The sequence below is a fragment of the Diabrotica undecimpunctata genome, chromosome 3, assembly GCF_040954645.1.
Source record: "Diabrotica undecimpunctata isolate CICGRU chromosome 3, icDiaUnde3, whole genome shotgun sequence".
NCBI lineage: Eukaryota > Metazoa > Arthropoda > Insecta > Coleoptera > Chrysomelidae > Diabrotica > Diabrotica undecimpunctata.
Window position 1 is genome coordinate 19,998,718 of NC_092805.1, and position 18,001 is coordinate 20,016,718.

The 18,001-nt window shown below is 33.8% G+C and overlaps 1 protein-coding gene across 2 annotated transcripts in view; it reads right to left on the reverse strand.

Moving 5' to 3' along the window:
- LOC140436525 (uncharacterized) overlaps positions 1-18,001 on the reverse strand; it is a 100,025-nt gene that overhangs the window by 56,586 nt on the left and 25,438 nt on the right. The window contains exons 8-9 of one of the 2 annotated variants that reach the window (XM_072525411.1): positions 10,361-10,766; positions 3,634-4,379 (exon numbers count right to left, since the gene is read on the reverse strand). In XM_072525411.1, coding sequence (XP_072381512.1) covers positions 3,634-4,379; positions 10,361-10,766 — 1,152 coding nt within the window. Of the gene's footprint in view, positions 1-3,633; positions 4,425-10,360; positions 10,767-18,001 lie in introns of both variants that reach the window. The other variant, XM_072525410.1, reaches the window with a different exon arrangement.

The window sequence follows — 18,001 nt, forward strand, 5'->3', positions numbered from 1 at the left end:
GAATAGCTGTATTGAGCTGTCTTTCTATACCATGCTCTCAGGTTAGCAAGCCAGGATATTCTTTTTCGTCCTGGGGCGCCTTTTCCTTCAATTTTACCTTGCAAAATGCATTGAAGTCGCTCATATTTGCCTTGATTTCTCATTATATGTCCCAACTACTGCAGCTTACGGCCCTTCTCGATGTTGACCAAATCCGCGGTTGTGTTCATTCTCCGTAGTATTACAGAAGCATTGAGTACACATAACATTTAAGGAGCCTTATTTTTGTTTCTAGGGTGAGGTCATGGCTCTTGAACACAGAGCTCATAGTCAAGAATGCCTTTTTGCCTTTCCGATGCGAAATTTAATCTCTTCGGTATTATCCCACGACTCATTGATTATAGTTTCCAAGTAGTTGTACTGTGAGATACGTTCAATTCTCATTTGGCTCACGTACCGATTTGCTCCGGTTATGTTTTCCTTGCTGATGATCATTATTGTTCTGAAGCTATTTTCTTGTGGCATTTTAAATTAATTACTATTTAACTGATGATCATTAGCTTGGATTTGCTGGTGTTTATATCCCATCCATATGTTCTAACTTCCGTTATTTTGTTCATAAGTTTTGCAGCCCTTCTATGGTATTGGAAAACACTATTGTATCATCTGCATCTTCTTCTTCTTCTTCAGGTACCATCTCCGCTACGAAGGTTGGCAATCATCATAGCTATTTTAATTTTTGAGGCAGTAGCTCTAAAAAGTTGTTTTGAGCTGCATCCAAACCATTCTCTCAGGTTCTTGAGCCATGAAATTCGTCTTCTTCCGATGCTTCTTCTGCCATCTATCTTTCCTTGCATTATGAGTCGCAGGATGCCATACTTCTCGCCCCGCATCACATGTCCGAGATACTGTAGCTTTCTTTCTTTAATTGTAAGTTCAACTTCCTTCTATTTACCTATTCTTCTCAGTACTTCATTATTCGTAACTCTATCTACCCAGGAAACCCTCATAATTCTTCTATAGGTCCACATTTCAAAGGCGTTAAGTCGTCTCATTGTGTCCAGATTTAACGTCCATGATTCCACTCCATAGTATAGTACACTGTATACGTAACATTTTGTTAGGCGTACTTTAAGAGCTAATGTTAAATCTTTGCCACATAGGACCTTTTTCATTTTTATAAAATTAGAACGTGCTTTTTCGATTCTGACTTTGATTTCGGCAGTGTAGTCATTATTTTCTGTTATAAGTGTTCCTAGGTAAGTGTACTTTTTTACTCTTTCGATCTGCTGGCCTTCTACTGTCAAGATTTCGTTAGTGTTATGGTTGTTTTTACAAATTTTCATAAACTTCGTCTTTTTGATATTGAGCAAGAGTCCGTACTCCCTACTACACATTACTATTTTACTTATGAGTCTTTCCAGGTCTTGTAAACTATCGGCTATTATTACTGTATCATCTGCATATCTGATGTTGTTAACTAAGACTCCATTTACTCTTATGCCGGCTGTTTCATCTTCCAGAGTTTCTCGAATTACCTCTTCAGAATAAGCGTTAAATAATAGAGGTGATAGTATGCAGCCTTGCCTCTCTTTATTTCCATTTCTTCAGATGTCTGTAGTTGTTTCTCTGTATCTTTCTTCAGGTAATGTTATTTCTCTCACTGTTTCTTGTATGATGGTCAGACTTTCCTCTAGAGTTCCTGCATTTCTGCATTTTAGCACGTTTGTATTGAGGTTTTCACTCACCTTCAGTCGAACATTGGGATCTTTCAGTTTTCTAACATCATACTTCTTCATCGACTTACTTGTAACCTTCTTCATCATGACTTTGAAATTACTTACAACTGGTATATGATCAGAATTTATGTCTACCCCGGATGTTTTGACAGATGTACAGCTGTTTCTATACCTCTTATTTACTAGCATGTAATCAATCTGATTTCTTATATTCCTTTCCACAGAATCCTGTGGAGATTTCCAGATGTAAAAATTCCTTGGGTGTAGCTTAAACCAGTTGTTCATTATTACTAATTGATTTGCTTCCGCAAAAATCTCCAATGTATCTCCCCGATCGTTCCGGTTTCCTAGTTCAAAATGGTCCAACTGCAGATGTTTTCCTGGCCCTAACTTTGTCCTTGAAGTCACCCATGACAATTGTTAGGTCTTGCCTTTTCAATCTTTTCACGACTTGATTAATGCTATGGTATAGTTCTTCTACCTCTTCTTCTGTTCGATTGGTCTTGCTTTCAATTGTATGAGCATCACTCTTGCTGAGATTGAGATGAAGTTGTCAACAGATTTTGCCACTTTTTTTGTCAATATAATGCCGACACCTAATTCATGTTTGGTTCTAGAATAGTAAACGCGGTGTACCCCGATATTTGCGGTTCCTGAACCTGGCCAACGCATTTCGCTTATTCCCACAATATTTAATTTCATGTGTGCCATTTCTCGTATTGCATTATGGATTTTACCTTCCTGTGACATAGTTTTCACGTTCCATGTGCCTATTCTGATGTCTTCTTTGCATTTTAATCTTTTTGTTAGACTTGTAACTGCTTCTCCCGGAGATCCGATTGAGTCGCTTACTCCGGAATTGAATTTCGCCACAAGCATAGCCATTTGATTTAAGAGAATGGTACAGAAAATCGACTACATCATGTCGCGCTATCGTCGCTTTATTGGTAGCAGCTCTAAATTTTGGAGCTGCTGTCAATAAAGTCAAGATAGCGAATATGATAGCCGGCATGATATCCACCGGTCGATAATGGACATGGAACAAGAAAAAGATAAAAACAGGTACCAAACATGGTGACCAATCACAGTGTCTACACCGTATTCTAAAACTAAATTAATGATACACCATTAAATTACAGACCTAGGTACCGACTACTGAGTACAATTGTATGTATAATAAGATATTTGAGTAGTTATCCACAAAAACACTATTTGATGCTAACTGGTGACTTCAATGCCAAAATTAAGATTTAATCATGATAAGACAGAATTGGCTACAGACAACTTTGACTAAGGTGAGAGAAATGGGAGAGATTACAGTCTTATTTACTTTTTACATCGGGAGACTCTTTTGTGATTAACTGCTTCAATAAAAAAGATAGACATATATAAGTTCAAAAAATAACAAAAAATGAGATTTATTTAATAATTTGGTAAAAAAACCAAATAATTTATATAAATAGAAAATTATATAATACAATTACTATTTTTATTGAGAGTAAGCCACAATTTAAGTGTAAAATAAGTTTATTTTTGACGAGTGGCTGAAAGGGTATTTCTTTACAAAACAAGATTTCAAAATGCAAGATACGGCGAAGATCATAAGTGGCTGATGCTTACAGGGAATAGCAACAATAAAATGGAAGTAAGCAGGCTACGTGGTTAGAATGATGAACAACAAAGACGGAACGGACACTGGAGAGGAGACACGATGGACTGACGATCAAAAGGATGAAAGGGGAGAAAATTATGAGGGAAATCCATGTCCCGTAGCGCACATGGGAAGACTGAAAAAAAAAACGTAAAATCTAAAATTGCCTACTAATGAGTTAAACAACTAAGTGTCGCTTCTCTAAAAAAAATACTAATTATGCAACGACTTCAACTCTAAATTAATATATATTAACAAACTCACCTCATTCGATAAATCGTCTCCGTTAACAACGTCATCTTTGAAGACAACTGGCAAGTTTGACATCTCAACAACAGGAATTCCTAATTGATTAACAGACTCAGCTAAAGGTATACTCTCAATTTTCACTACCTCTCTGATAACTTCTTTAGTTTCCCGAATTTCTTTGACTTCCTTAACTATTTTGATTTCTCTGATAATCTCTTTGGTCACTTCTTTAGGTTTCTCTAATGGATTCATAGGTGGTACCTCTGGTTCTTCGGAGAGATCATAAGCTGGTGTGCTGTGACTCTTGTCCAGCTTGCCTCTGAGTTTGGTTGTAGCACTTCGAGGCGGTACTGCTGGTTTAACTTTACCTTCGGGTTTAGGTGGTACCTCTGGAGATTTTTTTATTTGAGTACGAGGTAGTATTACTGGTTTCTTCGGTGTGTTTAACTTTTGTTCGTCGAATTTTTTGATAATGCTATGAATATTTATTTCAGAAAGAATGGGGTCTTTTATCGCGGCTGAAGTGGATTTATTTTCATTTTTATCATTGATAGATTTAATATCATTGGATTCAATTCTTGTATTTTCATCTTTTTCTGGTATGACAGATAATTCTTCTTTAGTCATTTCTTCTTGTATTAGCACAACTTTTGGTTTCTCTTCTACAATCGTCTTATTTTTAATTGTGTCTATTATTTCATCGACTATTTCTTTTTTCCAGTAGTCTAGAGTCATGCTTGTGCGATCAGTCAATTCTCTTCCTGATACATAAAATTTAAAAGGTTTAACTTTTTTTATATCTAGAACTAAAAAAAAGAGCTACGTTTAAAAATAATATAGTATAAAAAATATTTCTAATACCACCAAGAAGCCTTTCAGAAGTTGCACCAATACCATGTGCGGTGATTTTTAGCACGATTCCTGTGAACTTTCCTATATCTTGTGTGCTATGGCAAGATGATTTTTGGTTAGTAAAAGAAGAATAGTTTGAAGAAGAAGAATAAGAATATAGTAACTTTCCTATATCTTGTGTGCTTTGGCAAGATGATTTTTGGTTAGTAAAAGAAGAATAGTTTGAAGAAGAAGAATAAGAATATAGTACAGTAATCTAGATTATTTCGACCAAGCCGAAAAATATTTTTAAAAAGTCGATAACTTGGTATATAATTGATGGAAAACACCACTTTACACCACCATGTTGAACGCAAACTGATCAAAAATAGACAAATAGAAGAAATAAAGGAATGTCCAAAGATGTTCTGGTTCAATCCAATGCAAAATTTTCAGGAATGGACAATAAAAGAAACAAATAAATTTAAAAGGGAAATTCACAGTGATTGGCTGTATACCATAGTTTAAAAAAACTTACAATGAAACTTTGATGAACGTTTTCGATCCTATCAGATCATCATCAGTGAAAAGCCTACAAATAAGTATAACCTCTTAAAAATGAAAACGAAAGGGTAAAATTTTGACTGTGAAATTGAAAATGTGGTTAATACTTACGTCTCTAAAGTACTAAAAATAGACAAATTAAATAATCTAGCGCAAAGAAATGTCCATAGATGTCCTATTCAATGTAAATTTTTCAGGAATATAAATAAATTAATGTTTCGAAGAAGCATGAATTATGAAATAAATAAATGAATGTTCAAAAAAGAGGTTTAAATCTTTGTATGTAGGTATATTTAAAAAACACTTAGACGGGCTACATCAAAATAACAAACTTTTTCGGAATAATAATTCCATCATCAGGTTAAAAGCAGGTTAACATGCCTGAGCCACCAAAATATTAGGGTAAAACCCTTTACAAAAATTAAAGTTACCAAAAAATGTACATGTTGTTGTTAAAAATGAATGATGTTTAATATTTTATTAGATTTAACTTCAGGCAACATATAACCATGCCTCACGTGAGTACCAGCGTCCGGAGGGTAGACCTCTTCAAACGGACTGTTTAGTCTGTCCAGTTACCAGCTGCCGAAGTCCGTTTGAAGAGGTCTACCCTCCGGACGCTGGTACTCACGTGAGGCATGGTTATATGTTGCCTGAAGTTAAATCTAATAAAATATTAAACATCATTCATTTTTAACAACAACATGTACATTTTTTGGTAACTTTAATTTTTGTAAAGGGTTTTACCCTAATATTTTGGTGGCTCAGGCATGTTAACCTGCTTTTAACCTGATGATGGAATTATTATTCCGAAAACGTTTGTTATTTTGATGTAGCCCTTCTAAGGGTTTTTTAAATATACCTACATACAAAGATTTAAACCTCTTTTTGTGATACATGGTATACAGCCAGCTGCAGGAATTTATTTTCCTTGTGGATTTTGAACGTTCAAAGGTGTCCAAAGAAATTCTGGATGAAGTCCGGCGTATACTGGTCAATAATAGAAGAAAGAAAGGAATGTTTAAAGATACTCTGGATCTAGATTGATGCAAACTGTTCAGGAACAAACCAAAAATCTTCAAAGGTGTCGAAAGATATCTTGGATCAAGATGGAGACAAAGATTTTATTGAAATACAATTCGAAGAAATAAAGAAGATAGAAAGCACTTTGTACGCAACTCTAAACATCTTGGTATTTCCAAGACCTATGTCTCGAAAGCATCAATTTTTTGAGACATTCTTCTTTTCCTGGTTTCGGCTGTCTTGGATAATAAATATTAGCAGTAAATATTAGCGCTTTTCCAATTATTTCCTAATTCTTTTGATAGTTTGATTCCGCAACTTTTACAGTTGGCACTAGTTTCATTCGCTGTGCTCGGAAGTATTATACTATTAAGAGGCACACTCCAGTCTTCAGAGACGAAAATGTCACTGAACCTCTAAAAATCGAAAGAACAAATTGAATTTTGTCGAAAATGTCAATTTTAGGACGATAAAAAGATGTAAAAAACTTTACTACTTTTACCCCCGGACTTTCCCCTAAAACCGTCAACGTAGAGGCGGGAAAACAGAAAAACTCGATTTACCAAGAATCTGTACACCATAGAAAAAAATGTTTCAAATAAAAAATGTAGCTAAGATCATTTTGAAAAAAAAAACTTTTATTAGTATTTTTTTGTGTAGAATGAACCGTTCTCTCAGAAACAACAATTAAAGCAATCCGCGACTGTCAATTACGCGCGCGAAATCAATGCTCAATAAAATTTGTATCAGCTCGACGGTAAAAATTCAATATCTTTTGATACGAGTGTCCTATCGACAAAAATCAAGATGAGTTTTAAAGGTAATGAGTGTAGCTTTTGTATGCAATTTTTGTATTTTGCCGCAAATGATCTCAGTTTTTATAAAGTTGTTAAATAAATAAACGTGGTTTTTTGCCATTTTTATGATTCTCATGAGAACAATACAATGTATCCCTTTCATTGACAGGCCACTAAGGCGTTTCCATAACTATACTAAATTTCAATAAGCGATGCAGGGCGTGTAAACAAAGATAAAATTTTATTGTTAAAGATGTCAAAATTTATCTATTCGTTCCAATAGTAACAGTATATTATTAAGATTACTTTATTACTTTTTCTCTTTTCTCAATTATTAGTTTTTATTGCATAGAATTCGCTCCGTGCGTGACCATGGTAGGGGTACCTTGAAACGATGCCAGCGTGCGTAGCGGCGAAATATGACAAAATTGGACCTTTTGGATCTTTTTACGCATAAATTTTATCAAAAATGGGTGCAAATACATGTTGCGTATTTAATTGTGCTAATAATAGCAAAAATAGTAAGTGTAGCTTTTATAGGTTGCCAAATGGTATACCTACATGCTCTTTCACATGCAAAAACTTGATTTGCCAGTACTATATTTTTCCCTTTCTTTTCCGTTTGGGGTTGAAAAGATAAAGTTGATGAATTTTTAGAAACCCAGTTTTTAATACTAAATTTATTTTGTACATAAACTGAAAAAATATAATTAAAAAACTAATTATTAATAGTTGTCAATTTCGTATCTATTTAACATATGTTTAACCTCAAATTGGGAGGTCCAAAACTGTCAGATGAAGGCGGTAGATGTCTCGTCAGTCACGCACGGAGCGAATATAAATTATTGTGATCACTGAATACATAGTTAGTGAAAAAATAATCATATTAATTGAATTAATGAACAATTTAAACGATTATGCAAGTAACGATTGTCCAAAAATATTAAAAAACTAAATGAAATAACCATCTTTACTTTGCTGGAAAAATTGCTAGTCCACGTCGTCGGCAAATAATACAGGCTCGGACCAGATTTACTATTTTGGTATTGCAGTGTTGCATTTTGAACCGATTTTTTAGTAATATTTTTGTCGTTTTGATGGTTTAAGGACAATTTATGATTGGGATGTTAATATTAAACTAGTAATAATTATTTGTTGTGCGTTTTAAAACTACTTAAGTATTTATTTTTATCTGTGTAACGACTTTAAACTGTATAAGTGATTACTGTTTTTGAAAACAAAAATGTCGTCTACTTATTCTGCTGATGAATTAGTTGAAAATACATTGAGTTCTTCTCGAAAACGAACTACAAGAATTCCTCTTAGCGCTGTAGTAAAAGAAATAATATTAAATGTATTTAAATATGAAACAATAGAAAATCCCAGGTTCGTGGGATTTTCTATTTTGGGAATCGTACAAACAACTACAACAAAAATTATAAATAAAACATATTTTTTTCAAACACCCTGTATATAAAATTTTTTGGCCGTTTTTGAGATAAAAAAAATAATTTCTTGTTTTTTTTTTGCCCTGTAAAATGGTTCTTATTGTAGGATATCAACTAAAAACAATCTGATTCTTTGTCTCGCATTTTTGCAAAATTAAAATATAAATTTCATATTTTACAAGATAATACTTTTGGCAAAACGAAAAGATAATCCTAAATGCGGCCCTGTTAGAAGCCTATACCTGTTAATGTTTACGTCTCCTGCATAGGTTATTCTATTTTATTATAGAATATATTTAGAACCTAACCTTCAAAATCTATGGCATGAAATTTTAGTTTTGAATTTTGGCAACAAATGTGAGACATTTGAAATATACTTAAAAACGGTGAATTTCAACTTTCACATTGCAAACGATTTAAAAAACTACTCATATTTCAAATGCCTCATATTTGGTGATAAAAATCAAAATCGAATTTTCATGTTATAGTTTTTTAAGACTAGTCTCCATCAATGGAAAATTTCTCTACGACCGGTCAATAAAAGTAATAAATTTTACTGATCTCACGAGAATCGTAAAAAATGGCAAAAAATCCCGCAAAGTTTATTTATTGAACAGCTTTATAGAAACAGACTTCATTTGCGATAAAATACAAAAAGTGCATACGAAAGCTGCATTCTTTTAAAACGCATTTTGATTTTTGGCGATAGGATACTCTAATCAAAAAATATCGATTTTTTACCGTCGAATTAAGACAAATTTTATTTAATATTGATTTCGCGCGCGGACCTGACATTCAAAATCACCGGTCGCTTCAAGCGTTGTTTCTGAGGAAACGATTCATTCTACGCAAAAAGTGCTATTAAACATTTTTTTTTAATTATCTCAGCTACATTTTTTTATTTAAAACATTTTTTTCTACTGCGTGCAGATTCTTGATAAATCGATTTTTTTTTGCTTTTTTACCCCCTACGAGGGGAGTTTTAGGCGGTTAAACTGGTAAACTTTTTTGCATTGTTTTTGGTGTCCCAAAATTGATACTCTCGGCAAAATTCAGCTTGTTCGTATGATTTTTGGAGGTCAAATCTCTGACATATATATCAGTCCTCATTTAATTTAGGAATAAGAAATTGTTAATATTTATCATTGATAATCCACTGTAATTAATGGAAACTACAATGGAAAATTTTTTGTTAAAAAGTGATAAGGAAAGGAAAAAGTAGTATGGTAAGTTAATAAAGTACATAAGAAATTTAAACATGATTTTAAAGGACTTTAGAAATGATGAAATAGAGGCAGTTTGGGTGAACTTATAAAATTAAAACATGATATGAAAGAAAGAAAAAGAAATGATACACGGGTGCATGCTATAAACCTTGGATATTAAACAAAATTTGGAACAGTAAAGAATTATTGTTCTTAATGGAATTCGTGTTTTATTAGATCCAGTGCATTCGCAGTAAAGTTGTTTATTTTTATTAAACACCATAAAAAAATATATTACCTTTGGGACTACAAAATACCGCTAATTTTGTACAAACTTTTATCAGCTCGAAAGGCAACTCGGATATATTCGATATAGATGAACAAGTACACTTGAGTGACTCTTTTTCGCAAAGAAGAATAACTTTTAACAGCTTTATTCAACGACACTTTCTATGATGAGAATTACAGCAACTTTTTCGGGAAGAAAGAAGGCTCATTAAGCTTATTAACTTAAATTGTTTGTATTTAAGTTAGTTTTTTGGGATAAATGCCCTTCTTGTGGAATCCTACCGCATTTATATATTTAATTGAACAGTCTCATTAACATAGGGATGCATTCCTCGTTAAATAATTTAAAGATGAATGACTGAATGTTTCCTTGGTTTAGGTTAAATAAATACCACCAATGCACTGTTCTATTCTAGGATCATCATCAACATATAGAAGACATAACAACACAAAAATTTCAAACTCTACTGTTCTTTTTATAGTTTATTTAATAATGTCTCCTTTAGTAACAGATAAAATGCAGTAAATTAGTTATAAACAATCACCAGTATTATAAAATATCAATCTAAATATCAAAACTTCTTACCTTCGTCAATGAACGAAATATTTTCATTGTTTAAACTCGCCAAACTGGCAACACTAATACTTTTCTCGGTATCCAAATTGGAAGGACCCAACAATTTTTCCTCTTTGTGTTTCTTATCGAGTTCCTCTTCTTGCTTTTTCTCCTTTTTATCGTCGACCTTCTTCTCCTCCTGGAAATTCACTTTCTTTTTGTGCGATTTTTCTTTGGCGGGATTCTTCCGATGTGCCGAATTGTTCGTATGTGCCAAACCGATGACGGTGGTTGGTCGAGGAGTTAAGTCTAAACCTACGTTACAGGAAGCACTTTTGTCTCTCAAAAACTTGGAATCTTCTTCGAACTTGGAACTGTCAATGTTGTAAGTACTGGAATGGGAATTGTTCGTGCGCGATTTGATGAAATCCCAATACTGAAACAAATGCATGTGGTTTAAATTTTTTTATCTTGTTTATGTGTAAGTATTTTAATTTTATATTTTCATTACTTTTGTATCTTTTTTATATATTTTTATTGCTTTTGTATCTCTTGTACTATTTTTTATTACTTTTGTATTTCTTGTATTGAGACTGTTCACTTTAATTGGAGTCATTTAAATCTTATATTTGTTTGTCAACCGATTCTCGTGAATAAAGATATTTCTATTTCTAAATGAATGCCATTTTTTAATAAAAGGTACTGTTAATTTTTTATTCATAAATCAGCCATTGGCGCTATATGCCAATCTTTCGAAAGATTGGGGTAGAACGATTTTTTAATAACGATGCATTAGAATGCAGTTAAGGGAGCTGGAAGGTCAGATAATAGAAAAAGTGATGTGAGTTTAAACATCTAGGCATCACATTATCTAGCTACGGAAAGCTCGAAACTGAGCTGCAGGTCAATAATGACATACGTGGAGAAACACGACCTGACACAGAGAGGACAAAAAAGATGTTAGACACAGCAGAGATGAAATCACAGAAAAATTGATGGCAATACACAATGGGTCAGAGCTAGAAGTACAGATATACGACGTAGATGCAAGGTGGAGAACATCAAGAACTGGGTACGAAATAGAAAAGTAGAATGGAACGATCATATAAGGCGAATGACAATAAATATAGTAGTAAAGGCGGCAAGAGACGGTTCCCCAATAGGAAGACGATCAGTAGAAAAACCACGAAAACGATGGAATGAGAACTTACTGGAGGCACATTGAAAAAAGACAGAGTCATGTCTATATAAAAAGAAGAAGAAGAAGAAAAAAAAAGTGTTTTTACACACTTCTTAATAATAAAAATTAATTATAGTTTATTATTACATTTATTATTACACAAATTATGAAAAAAAAACCAAACTCACAATCATGTGAATTACGCTAAACAGTTTCCATAAACTTTTTTTTAACTAACACCACCTCTTACAACAAATGCTTTTAATCATCTACACAATTTGAGATCACAAAGTGATAGAAAAATATATTGGACTTTCGTAATACCTATTATCTAATATTTATTAGGTAATTTACTTTATAATGAAAATTAAAAAATATTTATTTTACAGGTTAAAATTCATTAAAACCTTTCCCGGAAAGTAGTTCTATCAGTTTATCTAATTTAAAGTTGTTTGTGTGATGTACTTTTGAATTCAAATCGGTTATTTACACAGACGTAGATAAATCCCTATCACTACTGAACAGACTGAACTGGTGATTGATTGAGTGCACCTTGCGGTAGTTGTTAAGTAATAAAAAGGCGGTAGTAATTTGGTTTGTTCGAAAAAGTTGTATATAAAGCTGTTCATTAAAAGTTAGAATATTGTCAGAAAGCGTTTAAATCATATTAACTTTTCAAACATAAATGGGCCAATAATTCTTCATTATGAAGTAAAATCAAATTAGTAGATGCGTTTTAAGCGAATAATCTCAAAAACTAAAATTTCCGTAAACAATAAACAGTTCAAAGCAAGCCTTGGTCAAGAATCTATACATAAATTTTCCTCAATTTTTTTTAATTTGCTCCCGATTTCATCGTTGAATTGATTCATTGTTGCAAAGATCAATTGAGTATGATGTTTTTGCAAATTACAACTCGTATCAGATATCAGATAATCAAAAGCCAGCGCACATAGCTCGAAAATAGCACCCACGGTTTAGCTTAGATACGACGTGCAGCACCTTCGAAGGCTTGTCGAGCCAACTGCTAAGGAGGACTAGTTTCGTTGGTACTTCAATTTTTTGAGTACTTATATTAACTTTCTTCTGTTCACCGAATCGTAGGCTGCCTCATAATTGTGCACTTGTGCTGTTATGCTGTATTCATAACAATTGATCAGGATTTGTTTTACTATGAAAAGTTTGATCGATTGAAGTCTTCCTTTCTTGCGGAATTCCGCCTGAATCTCTCCTAAACAATTTTCAACTATTCCCTGGTACTTTTTTACATTCGATAATATCATTCTTTTTGTATATATATATAGGTGTTATAGTAGATTAATTCCAATTTCAAGACAGTTCTTCCGAATCATACATTGTATTGATTATCTCAAGGAATTATTGTAACAAAGCACCTTCTGCACATTTTATGTTTTAATACTAGTTAGATAAATTTTCAACAGAAGATTGGTGGGACTGCGAACCAAAGAAAGACAAATTTAGGTACCTGAACAAATTAGACGATGGCATAAAGGATGGAGTAGAGTTGCGAAGGACAGGAAGGAATAATGATGGTGTAATATAATAAGGAGAAACTCAGTTTGGATTCCGGGAGGGATATGGAACTCGCGAAGCATTATTTGCCTTTAACATCTTGACACAGAGGTGTTTGGATGTGAATCAAGATGTATTTGCTTGTTTCATTGATTACAACAAGGCGTTTGATAACGTCAAGCATGACCAACTTTTAGAGATCTTGGAAGCTAAACAGTTAGACACTCGCGATATAAGAATAATATCTACTCTGTATTATAATCAGTCAGTATAGAAAGCAGTCGCACGATTCGAAAACAGCACAACAAATGAATTCAAACTAAAAAAAGAAGTTAGACAAGGATGTGTGCTGCCACCAATGCTATTTAATCTCTATTCGGAAGAAATTATGAAGAAAGCATTGGAGAAAGAAGAGATTGGGATAAAAGTTAACGGCCAACCAATTAATAATATTAGATACGCAGATGATACGGTTTTAATGGCGGAGACAGTAGAAGACCTGCAAGCCATTTTAAACAAGGTATTCACAGCTAGTGAAGAGAAAGGGTTAACAATGAACGTCAAGAAGACGAAATTCATGATTATTTCAAAAAAACAAAGATTGAATGCAAACCTGTACATTCACAATAACGAAATCGAACGAGTGCACAAATATAAATATTTGGAAACAAGCGTTAATAACAACAATGACATCACAGAAGAAATAAAAACTAGAATTGGAAAGGCTCGAGCTGCTTTTGTTAATATGAAGGACATTCTGGGAAGTCATGACATTAACTTAAACCTGAAAATGAGATTGGTTAGATGCTACATCTTCTCGATACTGCTGTACGGAGTAGAGACTTGGACTTTAAACAAGAGCAATATTGATAAACTGGAGGCCTTGAAATGTGGATATACAAAAAAATTTTGAAAATACCTTGGATAGACAAAGTAACAAATAGTGAAATTCTTCGAAACAAAGGACGGGAGCTGTTGATCACCATCAAGGGAAGAAAGTTGGAATATTTTGGTCATGTGATGAGAGGGAAAAAGTACCGATTGTTCCAGTTAATTATCCAAGGAAAGATTCAGGGCAAACGAAGCGTGGGGAGACGACGTATATCTTGGCTGCGCAATTTAAGAGACTGGTTCCAGTGCACATCTAACCAATTATTTAGAGCAATAGCTTCAAAGATACGAATAGCAATGATGATTGCCAAACTCCGTAGCGGAGAGGGCACTTGAAGAAGAAGAAGAATATAATAAGGATGATGTAAATAATAATTATAATTTGTAGTTTGGATTCCCCGGTACTTTCTGTATACCTATAAAGTATGATGTGCTGTGAGATATACTCACTGTTAGTTTCATCAGAGACTGATATTTATATCAATGAGGAAACAACAAGTGATTTAGATAGAGCAAGATAATGTGACAGAGGTAGAAGAAGCAAATGACTTGATTATTGATCAAAGCATAGAGGAATCGAATTTAAAATATTACGTAAATAATGCTGAGACACCAGACGACTTTGAGGGGAAAAGGGAAGATACATGTTGGCCGGTAAGATTAGAGGCGGTCGGTATTTGGAATGTGAACAGTTGGCGATTTGGCTTGAAAGAGTTTACGTAATATTGTCACACCCCGAAATATTCCCGATTCATAGCTATTAAATGACGAAAGAGTTAACGACATCCTGGGGAGTGTGTTCGATTTTAATTCGTAAACAAGTCTCTGTAATTTTTATGTATCAATATTGTACCTGTAAATAACACCCCTACAGTTTGTTTTTTGTGTAATAAAGACTTACACTAGAGTACTAAACACAAAATTGAAACACAGAAAAGCCAATATTCGTAGACATGCTCTAGGACTTACAAATTACAGTAATAATATATTAAGGGCCGGTTGTTCAAACGCTAATTAAAAATTGATTGTAATCAAATATTTAATTAAAATCGAATACGTCACATTTTGAGGTTATGTTGACTGATTTATTTTATTTAATTTTCTTATTTTGCGTGTTAATTTAAAATAAACCATAATTAAACTGTAAACAACAACCGCTGCAGAGAGTTCAGAGATTCAAATACAACCTGGATGTTGGATTATCCAAAATCTGGATCCATCCTTCGAAATTCGATGTAGAATTGAACAGGCAAGAAACTCATTTCAAAAATTCAAGCCTCTATTATCCAATAACTCATTAAATTTGGAAATCCGTGAAAAGTTTACAAGATGTTACGTGCGGTCTGTACGTTTGTATGGATGTGAAACTTGGACTTTAAACGCCGATATCATGAATAAAATCGAGGCGTTTGAAATGTGGTTGTATCGAAGGATACTAAAAATTCCATGGACTAGCAGAACCAGAAACGAAGAAGTTCTTCGAAGAATGGGACATCAACGAACTCTATTAAATATTATTAAGAGGCGTAAACTAGAATATCTTGGACATATAATCAGAGGACCAAGATATGAGTTCCTTCGGCTAATTCTCAACGGTAAAATCGAAGGAAAGAAATGGATAGGACGGAAGAAACTCTCTTGGTTGAGGAATTTGCGGCAGTGGACAGACCGAGATCAGTATAACAATATTATAAGCATGGTAGTCGCCGACGTTCCGTAGGGATATGGCACTCTAAGAAGAAGATAATTAAACTCTTTCTGATATTAATTTCATGTTTTTATTTACAAGTCGATAATAATAATAAGCAATTTTTAATAATTTTGACAGCTCCTGTGATGTACATGATGTGACCTTCTTTCTTTTTTTTTTCAGACGAAAGTCTAAACATAATTGTCACTGAAACTAATCCGAAGGCTCAAGCGTTTTACGATAAATGGAATAGTGAAAACCCAAATAAATCTAAAGTGTATGTTTGCCTTCATTCTGTAAAGATTCAAGCCTATATTGGAGTATTGCTTTTCCTTGGAGCTCTTCATGGATGAAAAGAGGTGATCGATATGCTTTTAGTGTGACGATATTGCTTAGTGCTGTCCTATAATACCAGCTGCTATGTCTAGAGATATGTTCAGACAAATAACTTCATTTATACGTTTTGACAATTTTTAAACCAGACAAGAACGAAAATCAGTAGATAAACTGGCCCCAATAAGAGATGTGTGTGATATTTTCATTTCTAATTATAAGAAATCACTCAATCAGTGTGTAGATGAGCAGCTTGTAGCTTTTACAGGTAAAATACTATTCCGAGTTTATATGAAGAGCAAACCTGACAGGTACGGGACAGGTATGGGCCCTTGTGGACTGCACTACTTCTTTTATTGTAAATATGCAAATTTATTTGGGTAAGTTTTTGAATTGCCAATAAGCAAACATGCTAATTTTTAAATCTATTAATTTTTAGGAAAACAAGGTATTAAAGCGAAAAAAGCTCATAGCCAAAGAGTTGTCGTAGACTTGATAGACCATATGGAAGGAGGTTTGGAATAACAACTGACAATTTTTTTACGAGTTTACAACTTACCGAGAAGTTATTGGAGAAGAATATAACTATATGTGGAACTCTTCAAAAAAAATAAAACGTTTGTTCCAAGGAAGCTTCTACCAGCAACATATAAAACTCAAGTATGTTTGCCTTTAGAAAACATCGAACTTTAGTCTCTTACGTTCCAAAACCAAGAACTGCAGTCATCTTACTTTCAAGTGAGCATTTTGACGACAAAGTGGCTGGTGAAGAACACTCCTATAAACCTGATATTATTCTTCATTAAAACAAAACGAAAGGGGCTGTCGATACAACCGATAAGTTAGCTAAAGAGTATACAGTGCAAAGAAAATCAAACCGTTGGCCAATGGCCATATTCTCATCTTATTGATGTCGCAGGTATTAATTCACACAAATTGTGGCTACTGAAATATCCTGATTGGAAAAATCACAATAAGAGTAAGCGTAACATGTATATTTTGGCACTAGGTAAGGAACCTATAAAGGAATACGTTTCCAGGCGATATAATACTAACTACATCCAAATGAATAAAAAGCGTCATATGGCCGATGTATTCCCAGAACTTCTGGATATTAGTGAGTTCAGAGTAGAACAAAAAAAAATACAATGGGGAGGTGCCATTTGTGTTGTAGAGGCAAAGACAGAAAAACAAGTAAAATACGCGTAAAGTGTAATAATTTTGTGTGCATAGAATACGGGAAATCCGAGACAGTTTGTGTACATTGTACAAATAGTATGTAGTTGTTATTTAGTATGTTATTTTGTAGTAATGTGTATGCTTTAGACTAATAAATGCTCAATACTATAAAAATAATGTTTTATTGTTGCAGATTTTTTTTTCGTATAGGCATATATCACGCATTATAAGAATGGGGTCCGTTCAGACCTCGGTCCGTCTTTTTTGTGTGTCGCCAAGGTAACCAATCACGACAAAGATTGTTACTTTGGCCTTCCAACCACAGCGCTCGTTATTAACTGCGCTGTCATTGGCCTCTCGGCGGAAGTGTGCTGAAAATTCTCAAACACGATGTGTATAAAAGAGCAGCACATCTTCCGAACGGGATCCAGTCGTCATACACTACTAGCCCCGTAAGACCTTGTTGGTTCGGTGCGCTACCAAGCTACCTTTGAGTTTTATTAATTAACCAATAACCTGCTATCGTCGAAGACGTCCAAAATTGAAGAATAATACCTAATAATGGTTATCCAATTTAGAAGTTAAATCATCAAGTGTACGAGAACCGGCGTGTCGACTACAAAACGCTTCCTGACAGTAGAATACGACTTTCTGAGATAGAAAAGACATTGGTCTTAGAACTATCTCAAATCGTGTCGAACTGACCACAGCGTTATTTGGGCCTGTCACGGTAAAGAGCGAATAAAAGCCCCGACGGGACTTGTAATTGCTTTTCCGACCAGGCTGAGCTGCAATAACACTTCGTCTCCAAAACCTTATGTAAATAGTAACTATATGAATTACTGTTAACAAAAAGGTAGCTATA